The sequence below is a fragment of the Oryzias latipes genome, chromosome 3, assembly GCF_002234675.1.
Source record: "Oryzias latipes chromosome 3, ASM223467v1".
Classification (NCBI taxonomy): Eukaryota; Metazoa; Chordata; class Actinopteri; order Beloniformes; family Adrianichthyidae; genus Oryzias; species Oryzias latipes.
In genome coordinates, this window is record NC_019861.2 from 21,769,929 (window position 1) to 21,784,034 (window position 14,106).

General features: G+C 38.7%; 1 protein-coding gene across 1 annotated transcript; it reads right to left on the reverse strand.

Annotated features, from left to right (window-relative positions):
- Positions 1–450: 450 nt before the first annotated feature.
- On the reverse strand, positions 451–9,541 carry cmtr2 (cap methyltransferase 2). Its single transcript, XM_011491610.2, has 3 exons — positions 9,469–9,541; positions 4,516–5,775; positions 451–2,715 (listed from the first exon to the last, which is right to left on the reverse strand). The coding sequence occupies exons 2-3, from the start codon at positions 5,764–5,766 to the stop codon at positions 1,558–1,560; spliced, it is 2,409 nt and encodes an 802-aa protein (XP_011489912.1). The 5' UTR covers positions 5,767–5,775; positions 9,469–9,541; the 3' UTR covers positions 451–1,557.
- Positions 9,542–14,106: the final 4,565 nt, after the last annotated feature.

Sequence of the window (14,106 nt, forward strand, 5' to 3'; positions counted from 1 at the left end):
TTTACTCTTAATTCCTTTTAAGCAGCTAGAATATAATCATCTGCTTTCATTTGTAACTATTTTTTATAATAGCACTGTAATTTGCCATGTGCTGCCATTTATCTGAATTTTTACAAGGTTTTTAGCCTAAGCCATGAAACGCAGATATCTGAACATTTTTATTATGTCGTAATACATAACAACCCAGAAATGAAAGCTGTTCTTTTGTTCACGACATTGTGTCCTTATCCTCTCACCTTTGCAAAAAGGTGATAGGAAAATAAATTCAAGAGCTGCATCATTAACAAACACATTTCAGAGAAGCCTGTGCAGCGAGCGCCACCACCTACCCGTCTGTGGAGGAAGAAAAAGCCGACTTTCAGACTCAGACGGACACTCCTTTACTCCTTTGAGCTGGAAAATAGTTTTCTCATTCTGTCACCATAAGAAAATACATTTACACACAAGCAGTCTCGATAAAAGGATATGATTTATATTTTTATTGCTTTGGTAAAAGAATAAGTTATGACAGAAAAAACTGAATGGATAAAAACTTTAGTAAACCAGTGTCTTTTTTTCAGTGCATCCTCACACTTTCATGCAACATAAAAGGAAACACAATCTTTTAAAAACACAAAATAAAGATTCAACTTCAATTGGTGTAGAGATCCGGTTGAGATCCAAATGACTTCTGCTGAACCCTAAAGAAATGTGCATTTTAGGTTTGTCCCATTACTATACCTCCTGCTTATAGGTGGTCAAAGGTGGTGAACTGAACACAAAATGCAACAGTAAAAAGGTTTGTTATCACAAGCTGCTAAAAGAGCAACAGCGCAGATTATACTGAAAACTTTAGTTACAAAAACACCCAATATGAAATATTCTGTCTTCTTATTGAAGTAAATCCCAAATGTGCATCTTCTATATGCACATATTGCTATAGATATTTGCTTTAACCATTTTTCATAAACACAGATTTAGATTCTGGTTTTATCTTTCTGCCTTTTTTAAAACATATGATAAACTGAGAAAAGCAGATTTCCTCGGTCTGAATGCAAACTAGAGCGAGGAGTAATTAATCTAAAGTAATCTTTATAGATTCTCTTTGTTTATAGACACTTTTTTAATAAACCAAAGCCTGCTTCTATTTTAGTACGCATTAATTCAGAATGGTACCTGCAAATTCGCTTTGTCTTGTGCTGCAGTGGTTTTAATTAAACCGTTGTTATCATTTAATAATAGTGTACAATCGTAACAGCGGCGCTCTATCAATTTACTTTGTTTATATTTTCCTTATTTTGAGTACAGACTGATTTTTCATTAATGGTCTTGGTCAAAATGAATTAACCAGAAATGTAAATTGTGTTTTAGACTTAGTTGTAAACCGCTTGCAAATTTACATGTTTTATATAAAGGCAACAGAACTAAGGTACTATCAGTTATACAAACCTTTAGTGGAGTTTGTGGGGGAGTCAGTGCTGCAGAAGTTGTTTCAGGATTTAATGAGGACTGTCTTTTCATATGTTTATGTAAAAATACGTCTACACTTGTTGATCGGAATACTCTTGATTTTAGCACTCAGAAATGACTCATTGACCTGTGGGTTCTGTCTGAAGAAATGGCTAAATTATAGCACCTCTTCTGGCTTGTTTTTGTAAAAACAGAGGGCTCACTGTGCTGGAGCTGTGGCTCCATGACTAGATGCAGCTTCTGATGGATGATTTCAGAGTTCATGGTCCACAGGAACTCCATCAGCCCTCCATTCAGCATCTCCTCCATGGGAACAAATTGCAGCACCTGTCCACTTCCACCAAGCCGACTTTTACTCAAGGCCTCATCTTGTTTTAACGTCTCACTCATGCTTCGCTGCACATCGGTCAGAAATGGGAGCATTCGGGCAGCCGCTTTGGGACAGAAGCCAACACACACGAGCAGTGCTCCGACCACGCCGGAGGGGCGTGGACACTTAAATGACACGGAGCAGAAGCACACATGCAGGCAGAACACGACTGCCGCAGTGACTCGCGTGAGGGCGGAAAGAACAGGCAGCAGCAGGGCATCCCCCGAGCTCAGCATCTGCAGGGAGTCTATGACACAGTCTAAGAGCTGCTGCTGGTACAGCGGCGCCCCATCATGCAGTGAGTTGCAGCTTCTCTGCGGAAATGAAGGTTCAGCGCGCAATGTTAAGACTAAATCCCCATCTTGGCTCTGACAAGCACTCCACACGGAGTTGCTGCCAAACACCACACACTGTTTCTTCCCTGCTTTCTCCACAGAGCCAGCTTGGAGGGCACATAAGCCTGCAGCCTCAGATAAGACGGAGGCTGTGGAAGTTACATGGCAGGAGTCACAGCGAGGAAGACAGGTCCAGTCGACGGCTGTGTCTGTGAGGGCTTCATTTAAGTGGTTTAGCAGCTCTCCTTCACAGAATGGAGAGTTCCTGACAGCCAGCAGGGCAGCCCCGATAACGACATACCACGAATCCACACTACAGCTCGACAGAGGTCCCTCCAGTATGCATCCCGTCTCTCTATCCTCTGTGCAGTGGGTCTGCATCCAGGCAGCATGGCAGCTCCTCTTAACTCGCTCCCTCCAGCTCAGAGTCTGTAACTCCCTCCGTTCATTGAAGGATCCAGTCTGCCTTCTCTGTCCCGTAGGTCGGCCTGCTGACACCATGCTGCACGCAGGCCTCACTGAGCCACGAGAAACCCACTGACGTCGTGGAAGAAAGCTCACCTGCCCAGAAATCAAGAAAACATGAAACAAAGCTGCTGAAATACAACAAATAAACATGTAAAACACTGAACTATTAGACAAGTTATATGGTTACTTGAGTTGCTTATATAATTTTGATCGTGCAGTTTCCAAATGAAGCTATTAATCTATTTTCACACGATTAGGGCATTTGAGAATAAAATCAAATAAATCAAACTTTATTTATAAAAAAAAAGTGCTCTTCAGGCTTTCAGCAGCTCAAAGCGCTTTACAGGAAAAACAAACAAACACACTAAAAACCTTTATGGTCTCTGCAGCTCTGAGGCTCCCCGGCAGCCTGTTCCAGAGGCAAGGACCATAGTGACAGAACGAAACCTCACGGTAAGTCTTGGCCCTCACTTTAGGAACATCTAAAAGGTCAGTACTGGAGCACCTCAGGATTCACGAGGGTTCATACTTTCATTGGGATAGGAAGACCCAAGACCAATAAGACATATACAAACCATTAAAAGAATCTTGAATTAAGCCCTGAAACGCACAAGAAGCCAATGCAGAAATTTTTCAACCAGTGTAATGTGTTTACGCCTCCCTGTCCGCTTCAGAACTCATGCTGCAGAGTTCTGGAATAATTATAGCCCTACCAAAGATTTCTTAGGTAAACCAGAGAGCAGGGCATTACAATGATATAAAAGAGGAAAGGGCCGACTCTGGCAATACTTTTGAGATGGAAGAAAATCCTGTCTTAACGACACTTCTAATGTGTGGGATAAAGTTCAGCTCAGAGTTTAAAAAGTACGCCCAAGTTTCTCACACAGAGAGAATGTTTGAGACTCTGATTGGTAAAATCCTCTTTTTCTTGTCTTCAGGACAGATGATTAAAAGCGAACACCTGAGTAAATAAAGCATCCTGAATCTTCCTGAGTTATGTACATAATTACTAAATGAATATGGAAATGCTGCAGCTGCTCTTCATGCTGCTTTCCAGGGACATAAAACAATATTTTTTTATATTAGCAAAACAAAAAAAACAAAAGAATCATATCTGGTGCAAGAAGAGGATATCTTCTACTGTTTCAGCAATAAAGAGGTCTAATTTTTTTTTTTCTGCTCAGATCAGCACATTTTTTATTCCATTACTTTCCAAACATCTGAGCAGCATTAGACAGCCTGCCCTGCAGATAGGATTTATCAGATGAGTTATCAGACTATTCAGGTAATCACTGACTATGGCACTTTCAAATCTGACCAAATGTTTTTGGAATATACTTATTACATTAAAGGCAGTGCATAATTAGAAACAGTGCAACAGAAAAGTATATAGAAACTAGCTCAAAGCCTAGCTTTTATCTGTTCCAGCACAGATTTACAGCAGGTAGTCAGGAGATGACAAGCCTGCAATATTAGCAGGATTTAGGGTTTAACCACTGAATTAGAAGTAGTTTACCTAGTTAAAGAAAGTTAATAACGAGAACGAATAACAAAAACAAACACATAAACGAACACACAATCAAAAAAGTAAAGGGATAAATGCAAGGGAGGAAAAACAGAGCATAAAAAGAGTATAAATATGAATAACATGAATTCTCTTCAGAGATCTTATAACTTCCTGCTGGTATTTAATTTATCTAGTTTGATCATTAATAAAGTTTAAAATTTGCACAAACTTTGAGAGAAATGTGATCACAAACTCAAACATGTAAACCAGGATTTTTATGTATCCCATTTTTGTAGTGCATGTAAACAAGTCAGGTATGATTATAACAGTCACCAAATTACACCCAGTGATTGGATAACTGGTTTGTCTGGTAAAAAACTTCTTACCTGGAACCGCTGCAGGTACTCCTGAGCCACACAGTCCCGCACGTGCTCCAGCTGCTGCCTCTGCTCTGCACTCATCTTCTGGAACAGTTGCAGATTTTCTGTGATTGTCTTTACCTGCAGCGTGTGAAAATAGAAGCACACCTCTTCATGTTGCTCCAGAAACGACTCCGGGAGGAGGGAAATGGGGAAAAGAGCTTCTCTGTCAGACAGATCTGCCCCATAGTGGCGAATCAGTTTGGAGAGGAGGGGCCTTAGAGCCTCCTTGCCGTTATAGTTCAGGCACACGACGTAAACCTCAGAGTTTCCCGCTTTGCTGGTTGCAGGTTTGAAGACGTTGACTGAGTGGAAGCAGCAGTTGAGCAGGTAGAGTAGGCAGACTGAGGAGTGTTCGTAGAGAGTGAACATTTTTAGGACAAAGGAGCCTCCGGGGCTCAGCAGCAGCAGTGCAGCTGTGGCCTCGCAGTAGTGGAGGGACGCCACCAGCGCCTCCTGCTCATCTGGATTCTCCTGACAGTCAAAACTTCCATCTGCTGTCACCAAATCAACAAAGTGCATGTTTGACACAAACTTATGCAAATCCAACAAATATTTCTGCACCATGATGTCGCCTGTGTTGTCTGAGCCAAAGAACCACCAGGGCAGCGTGTTGGCAATTAATCGGTCGTCAGCGATGGTTTTCCCCCCTCCATTGGCTTCATGGTACGGATTGAGGGTGTTGGCCACCCAACACCAGTCGCAGTACCGTGTCGCCTCACTGGTTTTGATGTGGTGATTCAGAGCGGTTATAAAAGCTCCAGGAGCTTCACACAGATGAACCGTGTTGAGCTCTCCGTTCCAAAGAGCCTTCTCTGGAAGAAGGTTAAAGCTCCCGAGTATCTCATAGAACTTGCACCAGGCCTGAGTGCAGATCTCTGCGTTGGCGGTGGAGCGCACGGCAGCAATCACCTTCCCCGCCCGGTTAGTTAGGTTTGTGTGCTGATGCCACACCTGCATGTCCTTATCACTGAGCTGGTTCTTCACAGCATTCAAAGATGCCTTCAGCTCCTGCAGACGCTGGTGCTCCTCTGCCTGATGTGTGAGAGCATCGCTCATGTTGGGGATGACCCACTCCCCACCGGACGGCTTCACATAGGCCCTGACTTTACCAAAAAGACTTTGTATCTCTGCCGGTGTGTCTAGATGGGGTGCTTCATCGTTGTTGGACTGTGGCAGTTTGTTGGCTTTCCTCCTGGCTCCATTACTTGAACTCATCCTCCTCACCTGTTCAGGGGCCAGAGAATACAGAGTTGGACAGAGTGATTTCAAAGAAAGACCATCCAGTTTATTAGCAAGTTAAGCCTTCTCATGAAACACTTGGGCCACTTTTAAGCCCACATTTTTTAAAACCCCTCTAAATCCCACACCGATCATCTTTGGATTTATTGCAAAAGCAGTGGTCTTTTTATTATATTTACCACGCTTTTATCCAAAATAAACAAGTTTTCAAGGACGTAGTTTCTGCTGGGTGGCTGGAGTTCATTAGTAATTCACCCTTTGAGTTGTGGGTGGTCCAGTTGGCATGGATTTATCCTACCCCCCTCTTCCCATCATCCATCTGTTTACACTCTCTACTGCCAGCTTACAGCCCCTCACAACCCCAACCTAACATTACGGGTGCATGGAAAATGGCGAGCAATATTGGAGCTATCCAGTCGGACGGTTTTGAGCCAGATTCCAGCTCAGATGATGAAAACAAAGACGTACATGAATCTTTTTGTCTGCGAGTGGATGCATTAGAATGGAGTGGAGCAGAGATCTTGAGTTCTTCGTCACTGCTTTAAGATTTTTTTAAAAGGTATCTTGATCTGCTCCTTACTAACAACAATTTGAATAAAGATATACTTAAAAATGAAATTTTAAGCTTAATTTTCTTTATAAATGCTCTCCATCATCAGAAAAAAGCCAGAAGAACACATCTGAAACATCAAAACACAATTTTCATCAGAGTGGGTCTTTAAATGGTCACATGTTTTAGATGATGAAGGACTGAGTCACTGATGTTCAGCTGTCAGACTTCATACTAGCCTCATGCAGATAGACACCATGCAAGAAATCTAAAACTGCAATAAAACATGAAATGAGACTCCGCCAAAAGGTTTTTTTAAGCTACCTGTCATGAGTAATGTCAATTTCTTCAAAAGTGTCCAGCTGTGAACCAAAGTCCAACATTACTCATCTTCATTATTTAAGGTCAGAGAACAGCTTTTCTGCTCTCTGCACTGATTGAGCTATTAGACAGGAGATGTCTCTGAGGCCAGCACGATAAATAAAAAAACATATCATCATTATGATATCAGCTAGTGCAAGATATGTATCGCAAAAGACACATATAAATGGTTACCTCAAATGTTGACACACATTTGCAGACAGAGAAAAAGCATTATGTCTTTAAAAAAGCCCAAGCGCGCACTACCTACATTGTTTTGAACTGTTGTCCATATCAGTCTTGTCTAGTACCACCAGAGAGGTATAAATAATTGTTCTTTGGTGTATCCCTGACACTTATGTTTTTACCAGTCTTCCATTGAAATAACTTACCGTACAATATTATTTACCGGTATGTTATTTTATTTAAATAAAAGTTTTGCAGAAAAAAAGGACATTACCGTATATATTAGTAGTTTTGCAAGTTATTCTTGGATCACAAGTCATATCATCATTGCAATATTGGTAACTAACGTTGCACATTGCAAGTTTTCCTCATATTCTTCTATCCACTTTAAGGTTCTTTTTAGAATCCTGAAATTCTCAATATTCACATGTTGGTCATTCATGTTTAATGCACCAAATGACAACTTCACATAAACCTTTAGCTTTACCAAGAAATGCTGCTTTTAAATAGGTTAAATTTTTTTGAGATGCAGGAATTTTACTAAAGTAAAGAAGAAAAAAAACATCAAAGTGTGAGAAATTTCTTCTCAAAATCCAGATTAGTGTCCAACTATTTCTAATTTACAGCCAGAGTGAGATTACTGGAGCTAATTTTCTGCTTATGTGCACAAGATGCTGAGAGAGGCAGGAAGAGGCATTTGTGGGTCAAGTCTTATTGGTATGCAGTGACTCAGAGATAAATGGCAGCGCGCTGTATACTTTACATTTATGAATACTGCCGCCAAAAAGCTCACCGTGTTCAGTACTTTGAAACAACAGGGACTGGGGGGGGGGGGGGGGGGGTCCTCTGTTCGGTGTCTTCTTCTAACACACAACAGATGGAAACATAAACCGGTTCTGTTGACTCATCTTTTCATCCATCAAGGAATAATTAAAGTTTTGATGATCAACACTTTCTGAGCACTCTGCAGTTGCACAGTGATCTTAAAGAGGAGAAAACAAAAAAGGCTTTGGAAATACACCAATATTCTTGGACCCCTGAAGGGATATGCTGAAGGGTGAACATCATTCCTGTTTATGGTTTGCTAGGTTACTGTAACATGAACATTGTATTTTGTCTGCTTTGCTCTGTATGACAAGAGCAGATTTTTAAAAAGATTGATTTTCATTAACATCATAAATAATTGGAAAACTTGATGACACTGAGCAGTTCCTACACATTGGGGCAAAACAAAGTCACAGGTTTTGCAAGTTGTCCCACTAAAAAAGACGACAGAGGTCTGTAAAGAGTTTATTTTTTATAATGGTGCAGAAAATAAGAATTTATCTCCAACAAACAAGATATTTGACCTGTTACTTCTTTTTTGGTCAGGTAAATGACCTGAAGAGAACTCGGACCATAGTAACAAAGTTTACTATAGTAACACATTACATCATCATGGATTCAAATCTAAAGGTCCCTCTGCTTAAACCAGCACATGTCCAGACCAGTCTAAAGTTTACCAGAGACCATCTGGATGATCCAGAGGAGGATTGGGAGAATCTTATGTGATCAGATGAGATCAAATGGAATTATTTGGTTTAAACGCCACTCAACATGTTTGGAGGGGAAAGAATGGTGAATTGCATTCCCAAAATACCATACACACTGTGAAGCATGGGAGTGGAAACATCATGATTTGGGGATGTTTTTCTACAAAAGGGAAAGGATGACTGATTTGTTTTACGGAAAGGATGAATGAAGTCATGTATGATTAGATTTTGATCAGTGGGAGCATTTAGGATGAATAGAACTGAATTTTCCAGCATAACAATCATCCCAAACAAATTGCCCAGGGAACAAAGGAGTAGCTAATCTTCAGCTCTCCTTCCTGTCTCTGTCTCAGTCACTGTCTCTAAACCAACAACATAGCTGCTCTTAACGCAGTCCTTTTCCTCGCTGACACTCTTGAGTCACACATCACACCTGAAACCTTCTTCCACCTGTTCCAGCCTGCTTACACATGCCTTTCTCCTCACACTCTCTGACTGTAGCTTTTCTACTTTTTTTGAGCAAACCTCCACCTCTCTAGCTCTTTCTCCTTCCCTGCTGTCACCGCTCCTGCACAACTCCCCTCTCTGTATACATTTATATATATTCCATTTTAAAACCAAACTACACAATTACTCATTTAAAATGAGCAGTGGATTTTTCATAGTTATTCTTACACTAGTAGCTAACATTAAAAGCTATAAAGAATAGACTCAAGAATACAGAAAATCAATTTTCGAATTTGGTGATTGCACATTACATTAATGTAAACAGACAGTACATAGACTTTTATTAAACCTTCTTGAATTTTGAACTTTCAAAGGCAGAAATAAAAGGTGTTGTATGAGACAGTCCAAAATGTGTGAGGTAAACAAAACAAACTGGTTTGTGGACAGAGTGCTTCTCGACCTGCATTCTTTAAGCTTCGAAGCTCATAATGTATTTCTGAGAGCAACAATTTGGAAAACTAACAAGTTTTTAACATCACAGAAAAATGTGTCATTCGGTGACGAACAAAGCAATTCCTAAAAAAGGCAAAAAGGCCAACAGACCTGGATCTGAATATCCTCAGCAACCGGAACAGGATCCCACGTGACCAAAAAAAAAGCGCATGCGCAAAGTAGATTGGGCACTGTGTCTTAAAGGAACAGGTCACATTTTAATCTGAAGCATCTTGCCTCATAAAAATCCTTTTTACAGAACTTATGAGCACGGTATCTACCCGTTATAATAAAAACACCACAACCATTTTTAACAATGACAAATAATTATTTGTTCTTTTTTAGATTTAAAAAAGAGAAAATGTTTGACACCAAGTGAAACTGTGACAAATTTGAGTAGACATTATTTTTTATAGTTGCAAATTTTGGAGGTTCATAAACAAAATGATACTTATTTTGCTCGTTTGCATTCATTAAATTTAAACTGAATGTTTAACTGTTAGAATTGATTTTAATGAATGAAATAAACAAAATAAAATTTACATGTATATCTACATAAAAATGTAGTAAAAAGTGCAGTAGATTGGGTTTAGCATGAATAGGAAATACAGCTTAGTCTCAGGTTTTTTTCTATAGTGGTAGAATGAAATTTTATGTTGTCAGTTCTGTTTTATTTTTCAGCTAAGTGAGCAAAAATCAATTGCATCAAGCAGTCACTGTGAACATCTGGTCTCTGTCACAGCAACACTGCACTGATGCGAACAAGCATTTTCTTCGTTTCCTACAGCTGCTGTCTGACAATAATCCCCCTGTCAGTCTTACTGAAGAAAGATGGAAACAGAGAACTGAGATCAGTCTGTGAAATGGCTGTGAGAAACACCAAAATTGGTGTATTGGATGGGGCAGCACTTTACAGTGCAGACAGTTGCAAAAACAACATACAATTTTGTGATAATTTGAGGAAAATAGCCTAAACATGAAGCCTGTGGATTTCTATCCAAGATAAAAGGCATTTTAAATACACAATCATGGGGAAAAAAAGCTTGGCACAAGTCTGTTTTCAATTATAGAAAAAAATAATAAAAGTTCTATTTTTTACTTGGGAAAAATAACAGTGGAAACGCAACTTCAAAACTCTCTGATGCATTAACGTCTTGTAAAATGTCAGCTGCATTTGTGTAAAAGCATAAAATTCATTTTAAATGTCTGGTGCTTTTAGACATTAAATCTTCAGGGCCACCGTATAAATCACTGTAGACTATTAAATTAATCTTTGAAGCCCAAATTTGAAGAGGATGTGCAGTTTGGCAATGTACAAGAAAAGTTAATTAATTCTTTTGTCATTTATGTTTAAGATTTTAATCCTACATAAGTGTCAGCATCATGTAAATGGCTGAAAGGGAATATCTTTAATTGAGAAAGGAGAAATTAAGGAATGTGCTTTGAGAAATCTTTGTGAGTGACAGATGTTTTCCATTCAACAAAAATCACAGTCAATTAACCTTTGGAAATATGCCAACAACTAAGCGTCAATCTCAGTTTAGCCTTGAAATGCTGCTTTTTCAGTTGCATGCATTTTCTCCTTTATACTGATTATGTAAATCATGTGCAATGCTTTTATTTTTTTCAAGACAAAATTGTCTGGTTTACGCCTTTTTTCTGTTGAAATATAGTACTTTTTGCATATATTGTTGCGCAACAAAACTAAAATAAATCTTTTTTAAATTTTCGTTGTTTGTTTGACATTTTCTGTGACAATAGGGATTTTGGCAGCCTTTACATTAGTACTGTTGAACATAAACGGTGAAATAGTGCAGAACTAAGTGAGAATGACACACATACTTAATCAAGTAATCTAGAAATCCTATTTTGTTTTTCAAGGTTAGTATTTGTTTTGTTAAACAAATCATACTCAATTTTTTTAATACTTATACGTAGCTTAATGCATCTAAACTAAAGGTTTAGTCAGTAGTTTAATCATCTTTCTGTCACTCTGTTAATAGAACAGAGTGAATAAAAAAAGAACTAAAAAGTAAAAATGCTTCCAGTTTCATGCCCCTTACAACAAAGATAAATGGCATAATTATACTTTTCTGAAGATGAGTGTTTTATATTACATTTAATTGCCTATTGTGTCTTGGATTTTGGGTTTGTCAAACGTGTTTTTTTAGTAAAGTTTTTGTCAACAATTGTCAAAAAAAATGTGTTGAAAATATTAATGGTTTAGTTCTCATTTGTTGTGTTGGTTGGTCTCCTACCACAATTCCTGATGAGGTTGTATTGAATTGTGAATAACCTACAAATTGTCTGAAAGGAGAACCAAAGAGCATGTGTCTGTGGAGAGATCCTCCAAAAAAAAATTTATATACAAAATCCTCAGCAAAAATGGTTGGTAATTTAAATGGGGGTTGAATCACAACTTAATTTCACGTTGTAACTTTTTATGACAATGAATACATGCACATGTCATGTGTTACATAACAAACTAGTAAATGTGAAAATCTTCTGGACTCCTTTTCCAGACAGCAGCTTGCACTTTGAGCTCAAATGTCTTTGTTTGTGTAAAAGTTAAGCAAAGTGGAGCCAAAGCCCCAAACGTGTGACTGCCAAAGAAGCGAGAGTGTGCAGTTTGTGGAGCCACACACGTGTTCAAACAGTTTGGCAGCCTGATTATGCCCCATTTCTGCCCCATACCCCAATTTCGCTTAGTTCAGCAATTTTTTACCACCCAAATAATTCCAGAGCTTTTTGCTTGAAGGCACATCACTTAACCTCAATTTAGCCACGAAATTGAATTGACGTGATAAAAAGGATTGACTGAACAGAAGTGGGGCACAGAGGGCACAAATCAGACCATATGGACACTTGTACGCATCCAATTTGTGCAAGTACCACACATCCACACATACATGCAGCACACATCCATCTGAAGATATGTTTGCTCTGGTATGTCCACTGCACTTTATCTGTGCCCACAGAGGAGCTTGTGTGCGGGTGCATTCCTGTAAAAAATGCCTGTCATCACACAGTAAATCATCACATCATTTCACCCACTGGCCTTTCCGCCCTGCATGCCTGTCTGCACAGATTCATACTAGCACTCCCAAAACCGCTAAGGTGATGGTTTCAGACTGGAAGATAGGGGAGGCTGTGACATGAGGCTTTTATTCAATTATGACTTGTGGGTGTGAACACTGAGAAAGAATCAGCTGACCTAATTAATGTGAAAGTTCAATTTAAGTTAATGCACTGTCATTGATATGTGTTTTGTGCATGATTCTAAACAGGCACGTACAAAAAAATGCACCTTACCAGCTTAAAGAAGATCAACAAAAAAAGCACGAATCCACCTCTAGAAGAATATAACTACATGGATTATTTATTTTGTTTTGTAGCCTGAATTTGGTAAAATGAATTGGTTGAAATTAAATTCATAAAGGGTGTTTGCAGTAATAGGACTCCTGTCATTTTACACAATGCAGGCAGCTCTGCATAAAAATATGTCTCTCTGTTGTCAGAAACTGTAGCATTATTCTGTCCCTCAGACTAGCACAACTGAAAATCAACACAATCGATAACCTTTTTCTCCTACTTGTATGTGCTTTGAACACATCAACTCTTTTTGCAGAAAATCTAAGTAGGCCTAGTCCAGGTTTATTGTGAAAGTGTTTATTTTGTACAGAGTGTTTTTAATTTAAAAGGAAATTGGTTTTATGTAGTACAAAAATGGTAATTGATCTTTTTATTGGAAACATTGTAATGAGATTTCTGGGACAATTTAAAATCAACATTTACTCCAAGAAATTAAACAATGCTTTTATTTGTCGATTACTAAATACGATTGTTTAGATTTTGGGTATCAAACCATTTTTTAGTCTATGTTGTTGAGAAGCTGGTCCGGTTTTTCCCCCGAACAGCACAGCGTGGTATTATCTGCAAACGAACATTTTTTTTTAACAAATCAGACATTTTACAAACACCATTTTACAACAAAATAAACAATTTAGGGCCAATACACTGAAGGCCACATGTAGCCGTCATTATTCCAGATTCTTTACATTTTTGTAAATGAAAATACTGGTGCTTGTTTTCATGACAACTTTTTAGCCATGTATGCGTTGGTCTTCTAACGCTAACTTCTCCAGTTTAGCTATTGATATGCTGTGATTAATTGTACCAAAAACATTCTTTAAGTCTAAAAACACACCTACCTCTCATCATCTATTGCACTGGAAATATATTTAACCAAATGATGTTGCTGAGTATCAAGGAAGGAAGAAATGGTCTCTGTGGATTTGAACCAGGAACCTCCGCAAAGAAGTAATTTTTAAATCTTGTTGATATCTTTCAAAGCTTTCATTTTTAATTTAAATTTTCTGAGTTGTTTTAAGGCTGTCCACAGTTTTTTGTATTTCTGCAAAGTTAGATGAAATGGTTTTGTGTATGACTCAAAACATTGAGTACTGCTAATCAAAAACAGCCTCCCCTAAATTGGACTCTTGTCTCTCGCTGGATGATAAGCTGTAGATTCACTGCTAGTTTGCCAACAATACTCGAAATGAAGCAGTTTTTATTCTCAGGCAAAGTTGACTATATAAAAATCCCAGTGAGATTTCCCAAATGGACTGAAACTTAATTGTTTTTCAACAAACAGATTTCAGCATTTGACTGGAGGATTGTTTTCATCTGTGGCTGTTACCATAGCCTATTGAAATTCACAGCGTACAGCTGATTTAAATGGGTGATTAC